The 23759-nt window shown below is 51.0% G+C and overlaps 1 protein-coding gene and 1 long non-coding RNA gene across 4 annotated transcripts in view; one reads left to right on the top strand and one right to left on the bottom strand.

The window, feature by feature from the left end:
• PKP1 (plakophilin 1) overlaps positions 1-2732 on the bottom strand; it is a 43729-nt gene extending 40997 nt beyond the window's left edge. For all 3 annotated transcript variants that reach the window (XR_009546310.1, XR_009546311.1, XM_007522074.3), the window contains exon 1: positions 2249-2732. Coding sequence is in view for 1 of the 3 variants with exons in the window: in XM_007522074.3 (XP_007522136.1) it covers positions 2249-2450 (202 nt within the window). In the remaining 2 variants the exon portion in view is untranslated. The remainder of the gene's footprint in view (positions 1-2248) is intronic.
• LOC132534603 (uncharacterized) lies at positions 1467-14391 on the top strand. The gene is made up of 3 exons (XR_009546312.1): positions 1467-2018; positions 12626-13952; positions 14028-14391. It is a non-coding gene; the product is annotated as an uncharacterized LOC132534603 (long non-coding RNA).
• The last annotated feature ends 9368 nt before the right edge of the window (positions 14392-23759 follow it).

The raw sequence follows: 23759 nt of genomic DNA, 5'->3' as shown, positions 1-23759 counted from the left end.
CTCTTCCTTCCTTCCTTCCTTCCTTCCTTCCTTCCTTCCTTCCTTCCTTCCTTCCTTTCTCTCTCTCTCTCTCTCTCTTTCTCTCTCTCTTTCTATTTCATTGGATAGAACAGAGAGAAATTGAGAGGGGGAAGGTGGCTAGAGAGGGAGAGAGAAAAAGAGACACCTGCTGACCTACTCAATGCATAAAGTGTCCCCTGCAGGTGGGAGAGGTGCTCAAAGTCAGGTACTTGCATATGGCAATGTGTACGATCAGCCAGGTATGCCACCACCCAGCCCCGGCCATTTTCACTGAAATATGGTGGCACTTCTGAGAAGCAAGGGGAAGAAGAACTTCAGGTTCAAGGCAGCAGGTAGAAGTCATAGGTGCTGAAGTGGGGGGATGAGACAAAGTGGGAAGTGGGCAGTATGAGAGCAGCATTTCCCTTGATTGAGAGGTAAATCAAAGAAAGAAGTTGAGTCCAGGCAGTGCTGGGCACAGCCCAGAATTTGGTTCTTTCACCCCCAATGTCACCACTCCCAGAACCCAGAACAAACATGGGGCACACAAACCATCATAAATAAGAAACAGGGAGCAAATGAGTCGAGGTGGCAGCGAGCAAGCCGGGAAGACCTGGGTGGCTCTGATGGGGGAGGGGAGGCGATGAAAACAAAGCCAGATAAACCAGAAGGGCCAGCTCCCAGTGACCCAACCACCTCCTCCAGCTAAGATGCTACTGTGGGAACCTGGCCAGAGCTGAGGGAAGGGGGACACGCCTACAGGGTCAGTCCTTGGAGTCAGGGACGGGGTTGGGGGTGCAGTATGTCTTATCCGTCGGGCACCAGTTTCCCCTGAATCCTTCCCATCACTGCTGACCTTGGAGAGGACAGGAAGGAGAGTCTGACAGCCAGAGTCACCACAGAGACCACAGAGGGAGTGTGTGAAGGCAGACTCTCAGGCCTTATCCAAAGGGGAGGATAGGTTCTGGGGCACCTGGGGCAGCTTTTTTGGAGCAGGGATGAGTAGGAGCAAGGTGGGAGGAGTGAGTCTCATGTAGAGGAGATCATATCCATCTGAGCCGTGACTGGGTGGAAGCCAGAAAGAAGTAGGGACACTGTTAACCCATACCTACTTCCAGAAAAGGCTAACAAGCTGCTGCCAAGTTGCTCAGTAAAAGCAAGGAAGCAAAGGAACCTTCTGGAGGCCATATGCCCCTGAGCGAAGTCTGGAGGGAGAGGGATCAAGAGTCTAGATGAGTCTAGATGTGTGCAACACACAGGCACAAAGGCCTTTACCTCTGGGGCTCCGAGAAGACGTTGAACAGCCATTTTCTTTCCCTCAGTTCTTTACAATGGCCACTCATAGAGAGAGAGAGAGAGAGAGAGAGAGAGAGAGAGAGAGAGAGATAGGACAAACAGAAGCAGAGGAGGAAAAAAAGAAGTATATATGGTGAGTGGGGGTCTGTCTCCATCCTCTTTATTCCCCCTCTGCCCCCTGACCCCCACACTCCCTCATGAAAGTGTGAACCCATAACTAAATCTTAGTTGACCTGAGTTGAAGTCTGAAGAATCTCTACAAGCATTTCCCTGATTTAGATTAAATGTAAACAAATGCATCAGTAAAGAGAACGCCCAGCAATTTGTGCGTGGTTCCTACTGGGGACTCTTTGAAACCAAATACTTGATATTAAAACTCTCCACAAAAGGCAAACACTGAGCTGAAACTAGTGTCCATGCTGGGGACTGAGAAGGGGGACCCAGGGGGAATCCCCAGTCCTGCCAGCCTCCTAAGACATTGGTCTCCAGTGAGCTGAGTAGGGTAGGGGGATTCGTGGGAGAGAGGACTTCTGCCCTGGCTGCCTGGACCATAGGAAGGACACCTGCCCCAGGAAGGCTGGGGAACCTGCCTGCCTCTCCAGCTGAGATGGTCCAGCTAAGGGGTCAACGGCTTGTCCCAACTCCCTATGCCACCTTCTCATCCTACAGTGGCCCTCCAGAACCCCACCTGGTCTCAGGGATGCCCTACCTACTTACTGCAGGTACTGGACCCACAGGGCAAGGAGGGGTGACCCCCCCAGGACAGGATAAAATGGGGGAGGGGTTTCAAACCTCAAGAACAGCTCAGGAGAGACCTTCGACCTTAGTGCTCTGGGGACTCGCTCCTACTGTGTCCCTCACTGGGACACCCTCAAGCCCAGCATCTGAGCATCCTCCACACCCTCAGCCCTGCCTCCTGCCCTGGGAGAGTGAGGTGGCCCTGAGCTTTTACCTCGGTTGGAGTGGCTGAGAGTGGATGACTGGAAGGACTTGGCCTTCTGCCTCTTGACAGTCATCATCACCTGCTCCTGCACACGCTGCCGGCCCGATGTGCCCGTCTTCATCTTCTGGTCCGAGGGCAGTGCCAACGTGGAGTTGTCCTGGTCCTGGAAGCATTCGTAGGCCAGTGCAGTCTTGAGTGGTGAGTGGTTCATGATGGTGGTGGCTGGGCCTGGTGAGCAGAGGCAGTGCAGTGCAGCAGGGAGAGTGTTCTTCTCACGCTCAGTGGCTCCCTATGGCCATAGAGTGAGTGCAGGGTCCGCGTGAGGGTCCTGGCTGCTGCTCCTGCGCCTCCACCCTGGCTCGTCCCTCCGCTGGCACTGGTGAGGCCCGCCCTCGGTCAAACTGGATATACCACCCCTGCCCTGCACCACCCACTCCTCCTCTCCAGGCGCCGCCGCAGAGCAGCTACAGGGCTGCAGGGCACCTCAGCTGGGAGCAGGTTCTGGGGGCAGGGCGGAGTGTAGTCTGGGACTGGCTCTGCTCTCTCCTCCTCTCCCCCTCTCTCCATGGCTTGTAGGAAATGTCGCAGGTGATGAGGCCCCTAGGAGACGCCCTCTGTCCTGTTGGTGCTTGTTCAGGGATAAGGCATGTGCTCAGCTCAGGAACTCAGAGAGACTTCTCTCTAGGAAAAAGGAGTATTTCTTAGCCAGTTTCTCTTCCCCCTCTACACACACACATACATGCACACACCCCTCTGTCCTGCCAGGGTCCTGGTGTCAGGGGCTCTTGAGCAAAAGGGACAACTCAGCTATGTATAGACAACCCACTGGACTCAGAGGTTTCCCACTTGTAGGGAGTGGCATGGGGGGCACAAAGTCTACACTGAGGGTTGGACTTGAGACGTAAAACTATAGAGTGGTGTGCCTGCCTGAGTGAGCTTTCCAGTGAATCCCTCTGAACTTAGTCCCCACTCAGAATGGTGCCTGGCACATACTAGGGAAAGGCACAGCAACAACTAATTCTGAATGGATACATGAATGCCGAATGGCTAGTTAATTTAATTAATTAATGACTAGTTAATTTATGGGGAATAAAGTCTACACAAATATTTATTGGGAAAAAACTGGTAGTTGGCTAAATGTCCCCTAAAACTCTCCCACTCTGGACCTTGGGGTTGAGGATCCCACTTGCATTCCCTGTGCCACCTCTCACCTTATGAGACATATCCCATAATGTTTCTTCCCAAAGCAATGACCTCGGGTTGGAACTAGCCCACAACAGGGAACTGAATGTGTGACAGAAAGGAGTACTTTTTAAAACTATGTTGATAGGAATCTTTTGAAGTAAAAGCTTCTGAATGTCGTTTACAGACTTCTTGTCCAAATCTCAATCTGGTGTCTACTGCTGAACTGTGGGACAGTGCAAGTGGGCTCAGTGCTTTTATTTCTGGGTCCCCTCCAGCTGGGTTGCTGAGGGAGGATGGAGAAGCCTGAGTGACATTCTCGGGGACCAAGTGAAATTGCACCGGGTCACTTCCTGGTCAGTGGGTGTTATGTGCAGGGCGCACCGGTTTTTCTCCAGGATGCGTTCCTGGTAGCCACATGAGAGTAGAGGACATCAGATCATAGTTCCTAATAGAAATGGCTCTGTAAAAGAGGGATGCGCTCCCGAGAACTTAGTGAAATGACCAACAGCACGTCACAGGTAGAAAACCCAGCACCTGTATATCTCTATCATGACTTATTAGTGAGTGTTCTGCTTCCAGCAACAGATTGTCAGGGCTGCTGGACCTCGTCAACTTAGCCTCTGCATTTTTTGGAGCAGAGGTAGTGGCTTGCCAGCAGTCACCCAATATGTATGTGGCAACTCCATTCTAGTCAGGCCTGGTGACTCCTGGGTCAGTGCTCATCCCTCTGTGCTCTCCAGCCTCTCTTATAAAAACCCTATAAAGCCAGCACTAAAGTGAAGTGCACACCATTATTACATAAGGACCTGGTCTGCTATAAAGTCCACATGCCAGCACATAAAAATACAATTCCATTGTATCACACGTTTGGCCTATCTGAAACCTTATGCCACTTACAATAAATGTTAATTATGCTTTTAAATAATGATAATCTTGCTACCTTTTGGATTTAGAAGGGCCCGGAGGAGGTGATTGGAGTAGCTCATATTGTCATTAAAGGCGGTACTTAGCTCTGAGAACCGGAAACTGGTGATCTTTAAAATTGTTTCCAGCTACCAAGCTCAGTGTTTCCTAGATCGTTCTCTGTTATTTTGGGAATTGAGAGCCATGGTCAGCCCTTCACATAGAACATTCCACTTGGATACTGTGGATTCTGGAAGGTGGATAACAGTGTCATCAGTGGGACCAGGAAACTGAGGTTCTGGGAAAACCAGACTGCTAGGTAACAAGCACAGGCAGCCTGGACCCGGGCCTGGAGCTCACTGCTGGCCAGACTGCCATTCTCTGCTTATCTGTGATGAGCAGTGGGTTTGGAAGCCTTCCATAGGCCAGTCTGTTACCTGCATTCATTTCTATCACATGCTTCCCGAGCCCTGGTTGCAAGTGTGACCCTACCTAGCTTTACGATGGTAGACAAGTCCTTTCCTCCACCCCCTGCACCAAATTGGTAAAGTGAGGTGAGAGACCTGATTGTTTCTAAAATCCACTCTAGCCCTGACACTCTATGTTTGTGGTGCCACCTGAGAGGGGTTTGGAGAAGAGAGGAATCTGGAGCTAGACCCTTTGGGCAGTGTTTTTTTTTTTTTTTTGTCTCTCATAACCAAGCCTGGATGTGGACTGAGGGTGTGCTAATGTGGGGTCCCCTCTGTTCTCCCAGTGTGGTCTGTTTCACATTTGTTATCTGCTTCTCTCCCTGAACACCCGCCCCCCCCCCCTCAGGAGGGGCTACTGGAGCCTGTTCAGAGAGGCTACGTCAGTGGAGAAGCTGAGATCAGAGCCAAGGTCTGATTTCCACCTGGGAGGAAAAGAGGCTGGGGCAGTTAGGGGTCATGTTTTGGGTCAAGAAGAGCCCCAGAGCTTATCCATCACCTCTCTCTTCTGCCTGCCTGAACTCTGGCCCAGGTTGGGTTCTTCCCAACTCAGAAACAGGCTAGAGAAGGGAGTCATGCTCCCAAAGTGAAGAATAGATGCCAAGGAGAGCCAAGCTCTGAAGGGACATGCTTTCAGATCAAAGAGCTAGATGGTGAACGAGTCTGAACGGAAATGAGTTAGTCTGCGCCTAAGGTTCTGGGGTGGTCTGTGGGAAAGCTTCTTGAACATAGCTCATTTGGACTTAACCCCAAAACTCAGTGACAAACGCTCAACCTCAAAGACGATAGGATGGATGAGAGTAGGCAGGGTTCAAATTCTCTTTGCTGTCTCTCCCAGTTCATCAAGGTTTCACCTTCTTGGTGACGTTAACACATCCCGTGACCTCAGTGCTTGATACATGTATGCTCCAGAGTCATTTATTGCACAATTCTTCACTGAGCTGCTGTGACAGCTGCAGTCCCAGGTGCTGTGGGTGCAGTGATGGAGATGACAAGGTTCCTAGATTGGAAGCCAAGCAGAGAGAGGTCTTAATCTTCAGAACTTCCCCTCTGGAACTTTCTGCAGAACTTCACTCCAGAACTAATCTGCAGAACTTCCCAATCCAAAACTTTCTGGACTGGGTTCTAGAACAAAGCCTATACTGAGTCTTAGCTGCTCCTATTATTCCAAGAGGGCAAGGCCGGCAGAGTGGGGGGTGTGGGGGGGATGAGTCCCAGCTACTGTGCTTTGGTATCCAAATTTTTGTGTTAGCATATTAACACTTTTTTTGCCAGAGAGTTGCAGACCACAGGACAGCCAGAGTGATTACTAATCCTGGCCCCTGGGCCATCTAGGGCCACAATTCTACCTCCTTAGCATCCAAGGAAGAGGGGGGCACCTCCGTGCTGACCCCCAAGTGATGCAGGAGCAGCCTTCAGGGAGAAGCCTTCCTCTCCGGACCATCTGTGCTGGCTGGCTAGCAGGGCCCCACCTTCTTTACCTTCACCCTGCAGGCACTCTCTACTTCCCTGAGCAGCAACCATGGGCCCAGCCTTTTCTAGCTGAGTCCTACGGTCAGGCTGCAGGTTTCTCCATGGATGCCTCATGCAGGAACCTTCTCTGATGAGCCACACTGCTCCTCCCTGGTCTACAAATAGCTGACTGTTTTCTCCCTTCTCATCTAGTTGCCCTACTGCCCCTCAGCTAACTTGCCTCCTGTGGACACCTGCCTCAGTGGAGAGAACTCCCAGGCAGTTACTTGAGTGTTCTGGGGGGTAACATATCATGTTGGTCCCTGCAAACAAAGCCACAGGGAAAAGGCCTGGTTCTGCCCTCATGAGGCTTCCATTCTTTTTTATGTAAATCTTTTCTTTAATTTTACTTATTTATTTTGGATAGAGACAGAGAAAGATTGAAAGAGGAGGGGGAGATAGTGAGGAAGAGAAAGAGACCTGCAGCGTTGCTTCATCAAGTGTGAAGCTTCCTCCTGCAGGTGAGAACTGGGGGCTTGAATCAAGGTCCTTGTGCACAGTGACTCATGCACTCAACCAAATGCCCCATCACCCAGTCCTGGGACTTACATTCTCGGGAGCTGATAGCAAACTGCATTAAATTCCCTAAAGGAAGTGGAGGAGAGGCTGATGGGGAACTGAGAAAGGAGTCTGCTGTCAAGGAGAGGCACCTTCTGCTGAGATCTGAAGCCAAAGAGGGATGGCAGGTCCTCCCCCCTACGGGGGGGGGGGGGTCAGGCGGTTGTGCTGTCCTGTGCAGCTGAGATGACAGAAATGGTCTTTATCTGTGTTGTTTATTTATTTCTATTTCAAAGCTTGATTTTTTTAAAAAAAGATTTATTGGTTGAGTGATTTTAGGAGAAAGATACCAAGCACTGCCTTGCCATACATGGTGCCAAGTATCAAATCTGGGTTACAGGCACGCAAAAAAAAAAAAATGCCCTCTGTTCACTGAGCCACATCTCTGGTCTCTGAGCTCATTATTAAAGTCAGTTTAAATTCAGTTGAATAAAAAAAATGCAGACCCACGTGCTCAGTAATCACCTTGTTTCAAGTGGTCACCAAGATGGACAACGCAGGGTTGTGCTGGATCTTCTAGAATGTTATAGAACTTTCTTATTTAAGGGGGTTAAGAGGCTATTGAGAAGCTATACACAGCAGGAGGGTGCCAAGACAGTCCCTCCCCTGCCTTCCTGCCACTTGTCAACTGGTTAGCCAGTGGAACCTGGGTTAGATTCCATGCTGTTTCCTCACACCCTTGTGGGGTGTTACAGCTCCTTCTGGGTCCTCACAGTCATACTGTTGGAAGTACTGGGGTGGGGGTGGGGTGGGGAGGGTAGGGGGTATTGTTCATTTCTGTCCCCTGTGGTCCAGCTCACTGCTCTGTATTGGCTGCTTACTGCATTTTTATTTTGTTAAACTGAATCTACCTCTTGCTCAAGGCCACCTCCAGGCCCTACTGGGCTCTTGGATGTGTTAGGCTCAACCCTTGCAGCTCTAACGTCACCTTCTCAGAGAAAAACAGTGCATTATTTTGGCATATTCAATGCTAGGGGTCAAACGTGGGGCCTCAGGTTTGAGAGTACACCTTGTCCTCTGTACTACCTCCTAGGATGTTCAAAATAAAAATAATAATAATAATAATAAATAATAATAATAATTGTAAGAGAAAGAATGACAATAATAAGGATGTCACTTTCTCTTTTTAAAAATATTTATTTATTTATTTATTTATTCCACTTTGTTACCCTTGTTGTTGTATTGTAGTTATTATTGTTATTGATGTTGTCATTGTTGGATAGGATAGAGAAATGGAGAGAGAAGGGGAAGACAGAGAGGGGGAGAGAAAGACAGACACCTGCAGACCTGCTTCACCGCTTGTGAAGAGACCAGGTGGGGAGCTGGGGCTCAAACTGGGATCCTTACCTTAATCCTTGCGCTTTAACCCTCTGCTCTATGGCTTGACTCCTGTCACTTTCTCTTATGACCATTGCTCTCATGTCCTGAGGGTGGTTAGAGATGCCCACACAGGCTGCCTCCAGCCCATCTCTGGTGTCCCATGAGCACTTGCCTGTCTCCCCTGCTGAGGGGGATTTCAGTCTATTTACTCTCCCACCTGGTCCTGGTCAGTTCAGGAAACCAGTCTAGGAAGCCCTCCCCCATCTGAATGTATGACACCACTAATGAGACCCCTATACCCTTGCTGCTCTGGAGGAAGGTGGGAAGAAAGGGGCAAACATTCTTCTTGTGTGTAGGTCATCTGAGCTCCACCGTCCAGGCCTTTGTGCTCAAAGGGGTAGAGGGTGGTAAGAGTCCCAGACTTGGATGGGAACAGGAAATGGAAGGGCGGGGCCAGAAGAGGCCACGCCCTAAGCCCTGTTCCCAAATGGGTAGGTGGGCTCTGTCCCCAGGCCCTGAGGGAGGGAGCTCCACTCTGGCAAGAAGCAGGGCTGGGCCTGCAGAAGAACGGGGCCCTGGGCGGGGTCGGGAGGCGGCAGGCTGGGAGGAGCTGGGAGGAGCGCAGGGTGGGCCAGGCCCGAGGGGCGCGGCTGGGTGGGCACGAAGGACTCCCTCGCCAGCACTCTGGGAGCTGCCTTTCTGGTCTCTCAGGGCGGGGTGGGTGGGGCCGCGGCGGGAGGAGGCGAGGTGATGAATAAAGCAGCAACCCAGCCGGGCCCAACTGGCTGCCGTCAGCAGTCATCTGCTTGTGGCCGCCCCTCTGCCAACCCAAAATTCCAGTTCTGCCCTCCCGAGACGCTGGCACCCCGGGACCCGCCTTTCCACCCACCCTCCCCAGCCCTCAGTGTTGTTCTGGGTGTGAGCTCTCATCCCAGGACCCTGGCGGGGAGCCACAGCACTGGGGGATCCAAAGCCCGGGAAGCACAGACCCCAGGGCCTGGCCGGCAACCCAGAAAGACTAGGACAAGTGAAGGCGCCTTGGTGTGAGAAGGCCAAACTCAGGCCACATGGGCCAGCTGGGTGGCCTTGCCTGAGCCACTTCACTCTGGACTTCAGTTTCCTCATTTGGACATTAGGCCAGTAACACCCACCTCTAGGGTTCACAAGTAGAAAACGGACATAAAATGCCTCACACATACTGGACAATAGGTGGACAATAGGAGCTTAATAAACACACCTTGCTTCCTTCTTGTCTCCACCAGCGTCTAGCACCCTCCTCCTATGTGACTGCTCTTTCTTCTAGAAACTGCACTTTAGTTTTTAATTTTAATATTTTATTTATTTATTGAGTAAAGACAGAAAATAATATGGAAGAAGGATAGAAAAGAGAGAATAGAGACATCTGCAGCACTGTTTTACCACTTGTGAAGCTTCCCCCTGCAGGGAGCTGGGGCTTTGAACGTGGGTCCTTACACTTGGTAACTTGTGTGTTCAACCTGCTGGGCCAGCACCCACCCCTAAGCTCCACTTCAGTCTGGACTCATGGACAGCTCTTCAGTGTGAGCCCCTTCTCTTGGTCCCAGGCTCTCAAATTCGCCTCCCTCCCCTGGAAGCAAGGCCCCTTCCAAGTCAAGCTCTCCTGCACCCCCACCTCTGTTCCCCGCCCCCACCTCCACTCCTGGCCCAGCACCACTGCCTGCATTTGTGACCTGTCATTACTGCCCTTGGAACCGTCAGAGGTGGAGGGGATCTATGGGTCCATCTGGCAATGTCCTGTGGTTTTTCAGAAGAGCCAGCTGCCTGTAGAGGGTGACAATGATGTGGCCAAGGGGAGGCCAGGATGTCTGGGTCCAGCTTCCTCTACCATGGGGGTGTGAGTCCCCTCTCACTTCAGGGGAATGGAAGGAGGGGACTGGGGACAAGCCCGAGACTTAGGGAAGCTGAGGCTGGAGAGAGAGAGAGAGAGAGAGAGAGAGAGAGGCTCACAAGGCAGTTCCTGGAGGCGCTGAATGATTCCCTGACGTTCGGGAGGTGGAGCAGCACAGGAAAAGGCCATGGGAGCCACACGGCTAGTAGGAATTGGGGTGTGTGCCTGAAGCACCGAGCGGTGCCTTCACTCTCTGCCTCTGTCTCACCATCACCTGCCTGGCCCCAACCCCAGCCCTGTGCAGCCAGGAAGGTAATTTGATGAGTCACCTGCCCGCGCCTACAGACAGGGCAGCCACACCCAGGGCAGCTGGCACCTCCACCGTGTTTCTGCTCTGAGCTGCTGGGGAGACAGCCTGCCAAGCTGTGGATAGGCACGGAGGGGGAGCCGTGGGCTGTGGCAAGGCTGTGAACCTTTGTATGACAGAACCTCTTGTCTGCCTGCTTTGCCTGGTGCCCTTGGCCAGATCCTCCCATGGAAGCCAGGGCCCAGATGCCTTATCACTGAGACCACCAGCAACAAACTGCCGCAGCTCCCGGAGCTAAGACCAGTAGGGCTCTGGGCTGCACCCCAACTTTCCAAAGTCTTTCCTCAACTGGGCCTGAGCTGGGAATCTGTTGGGAAAGAGCCCTCCCCCAACACCTAGTGTCACTGTTACCTTACTTAGACCACTGGGGACATCACCCCCCACACACACACACATATACCCCAGGGCACCCCAAGTCCTTCACTTCACCAACAGGCCTGTCACACGTCCTGATTCTGTAATAGCTCAATGTGAGTCCTGTCCCTCTACATTCCACCTCTGAGTCCCGTTATGACATCCCTGGGCCAAATGCCCCTGCTGATATATTTCTGCTCCCACCTTCTCCAGCCTCCCTCAGGACTTACCATCACACCCAACACCTTGAACTCAGGCACTGCCAGGGCTGGGCTGGACCTGGGTTGATGGGGTAGAGAGCCCACACGAAACTGGGGGTTCCATGAGACCTGATCCCTAGCTCAGACCTTCACTCTCTCCTCCTCCTCCTCCTCCTCCTCCTCCTTCTTCTCTTCTTCTTTGTCTCTAGTTGCTGGGGCTTGGTGCTGGCACTACTAATCCGCTGCTCCTGGTGGCCAATTCCCTCCCCCTTTTTTATTTTATTGGATAGATTTGAGAGAAGAGGGATAGATAGAGAGGGGGAGAAAGATAGACACGTGTAGACTTACCTTGCCACTCGTGAAGAGTCCCCACTGCAGCTGGGAAGCAGGGGCTCAAAGCTGGGTCCTTGTGTGGGTCCTTCCTTATAGTGCTATGTACACTTAACCAGGTGCGCCACTACCAGGCCCCCCAGGCTTCCACTTTCCACTGGTCCCTGCAGTGCAGTGGAGCAGCAGATGGCCAGGCCTGGGTCTGTGGGTAGGGGAAGGGGTAATGAAGGGGGGTTTTACCCCTCTCCCTCCTTTCCAAAGCAACATACAAGACTCCTGATGCTGCTGGAGCCACCTGAATGGAGAAAAGCCTGGCTGGCATCTCTGTCATCTAGCTGCTGCCTTGGTACCTGCTCTACCAAGCAGGAGGACTGGGCCTGGGTTGACAAAAGGGTCAGATCAGGACTTCCTCAGTGGTGAGAGACTGCAGCTCCACTGCTCTCAGCGCTGGGACTCAGGCTGGAGGGCTGGACAATTTGGAGGCATCTGGACAGCAGGGCCTCCTGGAGCCCGCAGAACAGGGTGCCCATATGCCTCCATGCTGCACAGGGAATTCACCTGAAGGTGGTGGTGGTATTCTTTTTTTTCTTCTCCTTCTCCGCCTCCTCTTTCCCCTTCTTTTTATATATCCTGTTTATTTAATGCATGGAGACAGAGAAACCGAGAGGGAAGGGATGGATAGAGAGGGAGACCAAGAGACACCTACAGCTCTGCTGTATCACTGGTGAAGCTTCCCCCATGCAGGTAGGTGGGGACCAGGGCTTGAGCCCAGGTCCCTGAGGATGATAATGTATGCACTCAATCAGGTAGTGCACCACTGTCTGGCCTCTCACATGATGCTTTCTACCTCTGCTTTGGTCTTTTTGCAGAGTCCCCATGGTCCCCATGTAGCACTTTATGGTCTAAAGTGGCTTCCAGAGTCCTTCGTCCCTGGGATCTGCCATAACTTAGAGAGGAGCATTTGTGCCTGCCCATGTCCCCATGGCAGGGAGGAAGAGAAGGGGGCTCAGAAGGGCAGCATGACTTTCCTGGACTCCCTTATGGTTGGTGACAGAGCTGAGTCTCAGAACTGCTCCCTGCAGTCCACAGCCATATCTCCCAATGGGGAGAGCACCTGCAGTCTCAGGGGGACACTCAGCAGGCTGAATAGTGACCTCCACGCAAAGACACAGCCTTCCTTGCCCCCTAGCAGCTGTGGGTAAATTATTGGGGAGAAGGGTGTTGCAGTGTCATTACAGGGCCAGGCCTGCTGGTGATGTAAAGGACCCAGGGTGCACTGGGGCGTGGGGACATGCTGTAACTATAATGATGTGTCTCCCACAGCAAAGGGGAGGCTTGGGACCTGGAGGAGAAGCCACCTGCAGGCAGAGACAGAGATGGAACAAATGTCATCACCAGTGGACAGAGGAATCAACCGGGATCTAGGAGGAGAATGGAAGCCATACTCTCACTGGGTCTGCAGAAGGAACCCGAACATCTGACACATTGACTCTGGGTCTCTGACTCTGAAATTGTGGGAGTGTTACATTTCTGTGTCTGAGACACCAAGACAGTGCTCCGAGTGTGGCCACTGCAGAGAACAGAGACACTGATCCCAAAACTCACATGAGCTGTAGGCCTCCATTAACCCACTCAGCAAGCAGCGTGCCAGGAGTGTGAGATCCAGCACTGGCCCTGGGGGTGGGGACCATAGTGACACAGTACCTCAATAATGACATCACACATGGTCACTGGATCCCGCCACCTCCTCAGTTCCTCCGCCACTGTTTGTGGTTTCATCCCAGGAAAGAATGATGTCTTCTGTGCTCCTGGGAAAAGTGAGGTGGCCACAGGCCACGTCAGCTCCCACCAGGAGGAATGTACAGAGCAGAAACGCCTCTGCCAGGAAGTCTGCAGGGCCCGACCTCTAATAACCGCCAGCCTCCTGGTCCTGGCGGCCCATCATTTTCATAGTTCCCCACCTAATGGAGTGTCTCCAGGCATCAACGCCATGGCTGCAATTAAACACAACAAGAAAACATAATGGAACCTTGTCTTTCTCTGGGGCCATTCATGCTGAAAGGCTGGTGGCTCACAGAGCCTGGAGAAACCTTGCTTACAGATGGGGAAACTGAGGCACGGTCCAGCACCAGGACTCTGGTCAAGTTACTGATCAGTGTGCCACAGGGCCAAAACTTGGCTCCCCTCTGGCTCCCTTGCTGCTGGGATTAGCTGGGTTTCAGTGGGTGGCTTAGTTATTCCGTGGGCATGGAGGTGAAAGGGCACTACACTGAGAGTCCTCCATACAAGCAGGGCTCAGGGCCTGGGGTGACTCCCAGCTTGCTGTGCGGCTTTGGATGAGTGACTTACTCTTTCTGGGTTTCAGTGTCCTCGCTTGTAAAGTGAGGGGTGGAGGGGAGTGTGCTGAGTACTCTGATTTGAATGCAGCTGAATCACCCGGGACTCTCGTTCACACAGTTTCTGATTCAGCAGGCCTGGGCTCTGAGCGATGTGTTCTCACCAACAGAGAGCTCTTGCTCTGGGGCAGCTTCTCAGCCCACACTCCCAGTGGCATTTCATGCAGGTCAACTAAACACCCTCCAGCCATCACCACTGCCTCCCCAGGATGCTGTGTGCAGTAGAGGCGTGAGAATGAGCGGAAGAGTACCTTGTAAGCTGTTGAGTGCTGTAACAACACAGATATATATATATATATATTTGTTTTGTTTGTTGTGTTTTTCTCTAGAGTAGGAACTTCTGGCATGCTTGATTCTACCACTCCCCGGCTGACTTTGTCATTCAGAGAATGAGAGAGACATAGAAGGAGAGACACACTATAGTACTGGAACTTGCCCCGGCACCCTGGTACTCCCACGTGGTACCAGGGTTCACACCTGGGCCGTGTGCATGGGGATGAAGACATCTGACTGTGTGAGTTCCCTCTCTAGTTCTATGTGTATGTGCATATATTAAGATTATGCAAGTGACTCGCATGCCTCTTGCTCTGAAGCCCCAGGTTCAATGCCCAGCACCACCATAAGCCAGAGCCGAGCAGAGCTCTGGTCTCTCTGTATTGTTCTATTCATCTGTCTCATTAAAATTTAAAAAAAAAAACCAACTTGATATTCAGAATAAGATGTTTGGCTCGGGACCAAGTTCTGGCACCTCACCAGCTGAGAAGAGTGTGGCAAACCCTTCATTTCTCCAAGCCCACAATGGTGACATGGGGGTGATGGCATCTGCTTCTGGAATGGAGTGGAGAAGATGGTGGAGCAGTGGCATAGAGAGCTCTCCTGACAACCCCTGGCCATCTCTCCTCTCTGGACCATTGTCCTGCTTAGCCGGGCCCAGCTTCCCATCCCTTAGTCTGCCTGGCCAGGCCAGGAGCAATTGGCCCCTCAGTCTTACAGTCCCTCAGACCCCACCCACACCTCCTGCTTTCCTACAGTCTCTGAGGCTGCCCTTACTACCCTCTGCCCAGCCCCCCAAGAACCTGTGCATCCACTTGGTGCAGCCTGGAGTCTATGAGCGACCCCAGCTGCCTTCAAAGGGACTGATGGGAAGAGGTCTCTGGGCTTGGGTCTGAGAATCTGTTTGGAATTTCCCTTGGGAGACAGCCCTCTGTCCAGTGGTCCCTGGGGTTTGGAGGGAGCACAGCTGGTCTCCATGGTGGTGAGATTTGCAGGTGTAAGCAGATAGCAGAAAGTATTGCTGAGGGAAGCTCAGAGTGCCCCCTCCTCCAGGGTGTCCACAATGGTGACTTCCCCATCACTGGCTACTCCCTTCTCTGCAGCCATCCCGGTCACCTGGCCTCTCCCCCGTCTGGCTGTTGCGGTGGCCACTGTGACACTAGGCTGCAGCCCTGCGGGGGGACCGCGGGCAGACGCCTGGCAGCCCCTGCAGTGAAGTCTGGCTTTGTCTAAACAGAACAATTACCCTAACTGCTGTTTGTGCTAATTATCCTGTCAGCCACAGTCTGACATGGGATAGGCATTATTCACCCACCTGCCAGGGAGCAGCGCCTGCTGCAGGCCAGGGCTCAAAAAGGGGGCTCTGAGGGACACTCTGCAAAGCTCAGACTTGTCCCTTTGAACCCAGGTTCACTTGACTCCTTGCCCCAGGCCCTTGGGTCTCTCTGACTGGTAGCAGGGTGTCTCTTACTTCCCAGGTATCACAGTTTGGGTTTGCAGGTGTGCAGTGTTTATAAAAACAAATGTGCAAGGAAGGAAGAAAGAAAGAAAGAAAGAAAGAAAGAAAGAAAGAAAGAAAGAAAGGAAGAGAGAGAGAGAGAAAGAGAGGAAAGAAAAGAAAAGAGGAGAGGAGAGGAGAGGAGAGGAGAGGAGAGGAGAGGAGAGAAAAGAAAAGAAAAGAAAGAGCAGAGCCTTATTGTTTCTGGTGCAAGACTCATGCACTGGCTTTCTTTCTGAGTCTGACGATGGTGGGGACCAATGCAGATCCCTGGCCAAGCTTGCCCAGTTAGGTGCCTGGGCGCTGACTTACACCCAGCTGTTTGTACTCACTGATGTGCTCTGGGGGAGCTGTCAGTTCAAGATGGAAACTTACCATTAAGGCTGTTCCATGGTGTTGGAGAGTGGGGTTCACACTCTGCCTCTGTCCTTGGCCTGCAGGAGGCCTTCCCTGGGTCTGAAGTGGGCCCTAGGGAAAGTGTTGGGACCCAACCCCAGTCCAGCCCTCACCTGCACTCATGACATGCTGAGTCTTGGTGGAGGTCAGAGCCACAGGGCAGCTTGGTGAGGCCCTGCAGCCTCCCAGCCCCTCCTCCCCTCACATGTGCTCAGTCTCCTTTTCAACTTCCTCTAGGGCACGTAGAACCTTCTAGATGCTCTGTGTGATTCCCAGGGCTGCATGCAGTCAGGGGCAAGCACTAGACCTAGAAGTTTCCCTGGACACTTCCTTCCCTCTTTTGTGTGTAATCTGCTTTCCTGGCTTTTTCCTTGGCGAGACTTTATGGGAGCCACCAGCTCTTCTGAGGGGCATGATATGGCCTAGTTTTTTAGACTAAGAAGCTGAGAGTGAGATTTCTGTGTAAGAACCCTCACTGACTTTGTCTAGATCCCAGCAGTGGGGCCAGGAGGACAGGACTCCTGCGCCCCCCTCCCTCCCTGTCTCTTTCTCTCACCTGGAGGGGTGTCGACTCCAGAGTGGAAGCTTCCCCACCTGCTCCCTTCTCTCTAGCCTTCCCAGGCCATTAAGCCCCAGGATCAGCCAGCCACACAGCACTGCAGGGAAGGGGAGCTAAGCAAGCCGTAAGGTTACAGGGGAGATGCTGAACGCTGTTTGCAGGGACACAGAAAACTCCTAACACCCTGGGCAAGTGAGCGGTGGGCGAGTTGGGACTTGGAGCCAGAAGGACTAGTTTGCATCTCAACTCCTTCCTGGTGGTGCCTTTTTGTGGGCAGAAGAGCACATGCAAAGATAGAACTTTGGGAACAAAGACAGAACCTGGATGGGCACGGAACACTGGCCTAGAGCTTGGGGAGCTTTTAGGTGTTTAGACAATGAGCATTTGCACCAGCATGTGAGACCCACCTAAGCATATTGTGACATTTTTGTTATCGTCAGAGCCTCATAGCTCCAGGTTGACTTCTTCAAATAAAAAGAGACAGAGAGACATTGGCAGAGACAAAGGCATCAAGGCACTTTAGCTTCCTCCAGTGCAGTGGGGGCCAGGCTTGAGCTTGAGCCATGCACATGGCAAAGCAGGTGCCCTCTTAGGTGAGCTGCCTTGGGACTTCTGGGGTCTGGCCCTCCTAGCCATTGGGGAACAGATTTCCCACCTAATGGAGATTCAAGTAATAAAATAATTTTTTTTCTTGCCATCCTCAGTCATTTCCCAGGCACAGGGCAGTGGTGGCCTCTGTCTGTCTGGGCCACTCTGCACTCCCCACCCCTGCAGCCAGGCATGGATCTGAACTAGTAACTCTAAACATGGAACTGGGACTAGGGGAGGGAAAGTCTCCAGATAGCAGGGGGAAAGGATCCCCCATGTCATCTGGTAAGCAGAGAATTGCCATGTACAGAGAGAGAGAAAATAAAACAGGCAGGAAGGGAAGGAGAAGGCAGGGGAGGGGGAAGGAGAGGAGGGGATGAGGCTCTCGGCAGACTTGCAGCCCTTGGCCCTGGCCTCCAAGGTGACCTCCTGACAGCCTCGTGTTGGGGTCCTGGGTTACTGACTGTGGTCACTAACCATCTAATTGTTCAGAGCGGAGGGCCTGGTCCCTGGGCAATCAGAACAATGATGACACCACCTCATTTGACAGGTGATTCCTCTGGGGCTCATGTGCTCTTGTGTGGCCCTCCTGGATGCCAGCCAGTGTCCACTCAGTCTCATATGCTTCCAGTGGACAAGGCCCTATGGTAGCTGAGCCATCGTGGGCCTTTCAGGGTCACAGGGATGAGAAATCAGATGACCTGTTTCTCTCCCTCCCACCACGTTCCCTCCGGCAGCCCTGCAGGTGGCCTGGGGTTAGCTTGTCTCTTGGGCCCCAGGGCCAGGTCCTCTCAGGGCAAATGGGTCCCTGTCAGTCAGAAGAGGGGCTAGGACCAGCAGCGATGGCTGGGAATGTGCAGCTTCCTGAAGGTTCCGGGACTGGCAAAGGGAAGGTGCTGCTCACTTCCTCCTTCAGCCCAAACTCCGTCCCTCATCAGGCCCCAGGATCCAGGCCCAGGGCCCTCACACCAGAAAGCATGAGAACCACTCTGCAACTCTTCTTTTTTCCTCCAGGGTTATTGCTGGGCTCGGTGCCTGCACCATGAATCCACCGCTCCTGGAGGCCATTTTTCCTCCTTTTTGTTGCCCTAGTTGTTGCAGCCTCGTTGCGGTTATTATTGCCATTGTTGACGTTGCTTTGTTGTTGGATAGGACAGAGAGAAATGGAGAGAGGAGGGGAAGACAGAGAGAGAGGGGAGAGAAAAATAGACACCTGCAGACCTGCTTCACCGCCCGTGAAGCCGGGGGCTCGAACCGGGATCCTTACGCCGGTCCCTGCGCTTTGCGCCATGTGCGCTTAACCCACTGTGCCACCGCCTGACTCCCGCAACTCTTCTTTTTAAAAGGAACATTTTAGGGACCTAGGAAATAGCTCAATTGGCAGAACTTTCCAGGCTCAGTCTCCAGCATCTTTTCTCATGATTCGAATAATGAAAAATTTTATTTTATTTTATTTTATTTTATTTTATTTTCTTCTTGCCACCAGAATTATCAGTGGGTTTTGGTACCGGCACAACAAATCTGCTTCTCTTGGTGGCCATTTTATTTTTTCTTTTCTTTTCTTCTTTCTCTTCCTCTCCCTCTTTTTCTCCTTCTTTATTATTAATAGAGACAGAAAAATAATTGAGAAGGAATGAGGGATGAAGAGAGAGAGAGTGAGAAACACCTACAGCACTGCTTCACTGCTCATGAAGCTTCCCCCCTGAAGATGGAGACCAGGAGCTTGAGTTCTCCCCTGGGAACTGTGACAAGTGGCCTCTAATAGCACTGAAGGTGATCATGCTTAGCAGAATAAGAGATGAAAGACAACTACTAGATGGTGTCACGCATATATAGAATCTAAAGATCTTATTTACATAAACCTGAAAAGAAAACAGAAGTAAGCATACTGTTTCTAAGACTTGTGAGAACTCTGGACTTTGGGAGCTGGCAGGGTTGAGAATGCAGAACTCTGGTGGCGGGTGTGGTGTGGTGTGGAACTAGACACTGTAATCCTACAAGCTTGTAACCTACTGTTAATGACAAATAAAAGATTAAAGAAACAAAACAAGTGCTGTCTACCAGATGCACCACTGTCCAGCCCCAAATGTTTTCATTTTAAAATAAAGGTACATTGTTTGGCTGGGAGGTTGAGCACCTGCCCCAAATGCTTGAGGCCCCAGAATCTAGTCTTAGTACCACATGTGACAGTGTGGTAAGCTAACCCCCCCACGTGTGTGTGTGTGTGTGTGTGTGTGTGTGTGTGTGTGTGTGTGTGTGTGTGTCACACACACACAAAGTTAAAATATGAAGGTACATTTTAGGGACACAACCAATTCTGGGATGTGGCCTATGAATCTGCATTTTTTAAAATGCTGTCTAGTTTCCATTAAATTTTTGGTACACTAAAAACAAGGGATCAAATGTATACAGAATATGAAGCTGACAGCTCTGACCATCCTGAGGGAGAGCCCTGTGACATTAGTGCCTTCCACTGTCATGTGTCTGTCATCACCATCTGCTCCAGAATTGTGTCCTCATCCCAAACAGGAGCTCTGACCTGTGAATGTGCCACTCCCCTCCTCCTTCCTCACAGTCACAGCTCTCAGTGAGTCTCTCCAAGGAAATTCCTGATGGTTTTAGCTGTGCCCCAAAGTCTGCTTCCTGAGAAATGTGATGCCAGCATATGGCAACAGGTGGGTTCTAGGGGGCAGGGTCTAGAATAGGGTTTGATTTTTGTTATTGTGTTAAGATCACATAAAGTAGAACTTCATACTTTCACCATTCCCAAGTACACAATCAAATGTTATTAAGTGTCTTCACCATGTTGTGCAAACATCAGCACTCTTTAGTTCTCATCAGAATGTTCTCATCACCCTTCATGGAAGGAAGCCTAGATCTTCCCAGCCATTAACTTCCCTCCCCACCCTCCCCAGCTCCAACCCCTGGCAGCCACCATTCAGCTTTCTGCCCTATGAATCTGACATTCTGGGTCACACACATGGAATAAGACACTTGTTTTATCTCTGGTGTATCTCACTTAGTGCACTTAGTGTTGTATTCCATGTTCAGAATTTCCTTCCTTTGAAATCCTGAATTATAGGACTGGGTGACACACCCAATTAAGTGTATACATTACCATGCTCAAGGACCTGGGTTCAAGACCCTGGTCCCTGCTGGTGGGGTGGAGTTAGGGGAAATCATAAGTGGTGAAGCAATTCTGTAGGTGTCTCTATCTCTCCTCTCAATTTCTCTCTGCCTCTGTGCAAAATAAAGGAGTATATTAAATGGAATAAGAAAGGAGAGGAGAGGAGAGGGAGGGGAAGGGAGGGGAGGGGAGGGGAGGGGAGAGGAGAGGAGAGGAGAGGAGAGGAGAGGAGAGGAGAGGAAAGGAGAGGAGAGGAAAGGAGAGGAGAGGAAAGGAGAGGAGAGGAAAAGAAAGGCTGAATTGGGCTGGGACACCAGTTCAAGTCCCCAGCACACAATTGCAGGAGGGATGCTTCACTATCAGTGTGTGTGTCTCTCTCCTCCTCTCTACTCCCTCCCCTCTGAATTTCTGTCCTAAAATAATTTTTTTTATTTAAGAAAGGATTAATGAACAAAAACATAAGGTAGGAGGGGTACAACTCCACACAATTCTCACCACCCAATCTCCATAACCCACCCCCTCCCATGATAGCTTTCCCATTCTCTAGCCCTCTGGGAGCATGGACCCAGGGTCGTTGAGGGTTGCAGAAGGTAGAAGGTCTGGCTTCTGTAATTGCTTCCCCGCTGAACATGGGCGTTGACTGGTCGGTCCATACTCCCAGTCTGCCTCTCTCTTTCCCTAGTAAGGTGTGTCTCTGGGGAAGCTGAGCTCCAGGACACATTGGTGGGGTCTTCAATCCAGGGAAGCCTGGCCAGCATCCTGGTGGCATCTGGAACCTGGTGATTGAAAAGAGAGTTAACATACAAAGCCAAACAATTTGTTGAGCTATCATGGATCCCAAGCTTGGAATAGTGGAGAGGAAGTGTTAGGGAGGCACTCACTGCAAACTCTAGTGTACTTCTGCTTTCAGGTATATATTTTGCAGTAGTTTATGGATACGTGTGCACATAAGCTCTCTCTCACAGAAACTGGTGTATATCTAGGTTATGGGACTTTGTTAGAAAGTGAACCACCTGAGATGAAATTAGAGTGTACTATAAAAGGAAAGGTCTCACCCGAGTAATGAAGCTATTAAAAAATAAAAAGTTATATAAAAAAATCTAAATTATATCCCACTGAACACATATTGAATGTTCCACTGGATGGCAGACCACATTTTGTTTCTTCATCCATCAGTGGATGTTCAAGCCATTTCCATGGCTTTGTATTACGAATAATGCTATTATGAGCATGGGTCTGCAAATACCTCCCCACCATCCTGTTTCAAGATTCTTGGGGTGTACAAGCTAAGCCCTCCTCTGGCTTCCAGCCCTACCATTTCACCTTTTTGTTCTCACTGCCTCCAACACCACTCTCTGTCTTGTCTCCTCTAGATGTGGACATAAGATGGCCAGCTGGGGGAGCAGGAAGTAGCCAGCGGACAAAGCCAGGCCTTGGGGCTGGCCAGAGTGAGTCTGTCTTGAAAGCTCGCCAGCCTGTGTCTTTGAACTCATTCTCCAACCTCTCTGCACTTCTAAAGGAAACTAGTGAAAGCACAGTGGTGGGACAGCTTTGAGACAGTGAAGTGGAAGGGCGAGTGTCGAGTGGCTGGTTCAGAGTCAGATGAGGACTCTTCCTGGGTTTATGCTGGAAAATTCTTCCTGATAGGGGAGGTGGAGCTGTGCAAACTCTGCAGCCCTCCCTGCTAGGTGGGAAAAGCTAGCCCCCTCCCCACACTGAAACAGCTCCTGGCACACCCCCTCCTGGGACTGAGCATGTTTTCTGAGTAATCTCAATGTCCCTTGCAATTTAAACACCTTTCCTCCTGGTTTGTAACTGGCTCACAGAGTGGTTATGGAGAATCCTCTGCAATTCTATTAAAAATAATAATAATAAATAAAAAGTGTTTGGTGACCTGAGGAGTTGATGTGGGCTGACCTCTGCGCACCACCATGGAAGCTCAGACACCATCTGTGTGTCTGTCCATCCATCAGCCATTGGGGAGGGGAGAAGAATGAAGCCTGGTCCTTGTTTCTGGGATGCCTCAGGCATGAGGGCAAGATTTACATGCATGAGGCAATCCAGGGAACAATACAAGACAAATATGATTCATCAACTTTATATCAAAGCTAATAGAGGGCGTGGACAGCACTGCTCACGTTGGCATATGCAATATGAAAAAGAAATAGCACAGCAATTCTGCAAACCTGTCATGGTGGGCAGGAAGACAGGGAGGCAGGAGCCCCGCCTGCAAAAAGATGGGTGAAGAATCCCGTCAGGAAGAAAAGTGAGCCTGAAAACAAAAGCAAACTCTCTGCTTGTGCCTTACACTTGAGAGAGTGCTTTCATACAACAGGAATCCAAGAACAGGTAGCAATCACCCTGGGCGAGATGCAAAGAGATTGTAGGGTTAGGAAAACAACTGAAGGCCGAAATACAATTAAGCTTCTAGTAAATGATTTAGCAAGAACACAACCTGCGAGGCTAAGAATAGAATGACACTGAAGGAAGATTTCAACCCAGCAAGATTGGTGCAGGGAAAAAGGTTAAAGTAGTTCCTGAGAGTGAAGATGATAGTCTAGAGGGGAAAAGAATAAAGATCAATCAGTAAAAGAGAAAAAAAAATAATAAGGGGACTGGGTGGTGGCACACCCCGTTAAGCTCACATAGTACGAAGTACTAGAATGCTTCACACATACTGTTCTCGCCCGGGGTGATTGCTGCCTGCTCTTGGATTCCTGTTATATGGCATATTGTTTTCAGTGAAAAGAATCAAAGACTACAATCACTTCAGGTGGTTTCAGAACTTACTATCTTTCTCTATAAGTATATCTTACAGGGACAATTATCTCTTGTAGTTAAGAAACACTTTTCTAAAGTAGTCTAAACCATCACTCCTTCCTTCCTTCCTTCCTTCCTTCCTTCCTTCCTTCCTTCCTTCCTTCCTTCCTTCCTCTCTTTTCTTTTCTTCCTTCCTTCTCTTCATTTCTTTCTCTTTTTTTGATGCAAGGACCTCATTCATGCACAATTCCACTGCTTGCAGGCTGACTTGTTCAGTCTTCTTACTTGGGGGCAGGTGAAGAAGAAAATACGCCCTTGCAGCTTCCCCTGGTGCCTCTTAGGGTCCTTCCATGCAGTGCTAGACCTCTTGAACCCGGGGTCTCATGTATGGTAAAGCACATGCTCTACTAAGTGATCTATCCCCATAGTTTCACTTTGAAGGCGGGGCTGGATCTGGGCTTGGAAGAAGGGCAAGTTTGCAGCATCTGTTTGCATGCTGTGGACTGTCTTGCTTCACTGGATTATCCCTGTTTTACAGATAAGGAAACTGAGACCAGAGAGTGGACAGCACAGTCGAACAGGTGCTGCAGAGAAGAGGATTGACAGAGTTCAGCCCTGGTCTCCCCGGGCAGGAGTGTGCAGAGGAGCTCAGAGAGGCGCCTGACCCACTGAGAGAACAGAGGGAGGAGGGCCCCTTCCAAAGGCCCCAAGGCCAAGACTGGTAGCCGTGGGTTAGAACTGAAAAACTGGAGGTGATAATGAGGCTTCCGGGGAAGGGACAGTGATATGACAGGCAGGGTCCTGAGCGTTGGGACTGAGCTCCACAGTGGTGGGACCTGCCTGGCTTGCCTGCAGGTGTC

Source organism: Erinaceus europaeus, chromosome 19 (genome assembly GCF_950295315.1).
Source record: "Erinaceus europaeus chromosome 19, mEriEur2.1, whole genome shotgun sequence".
Taxonomy (NCBI): Eukaryota; Metazoa; Chordata; class Mammalia; order Eulipotyphla; family Erinaceidae; genus Erinaceus; species Erinaceus europaeus.
Note: the sequence above shows the minus strand (reverse complement) of the source record. Positions and strands in the feature narration are given on the sequence as shown.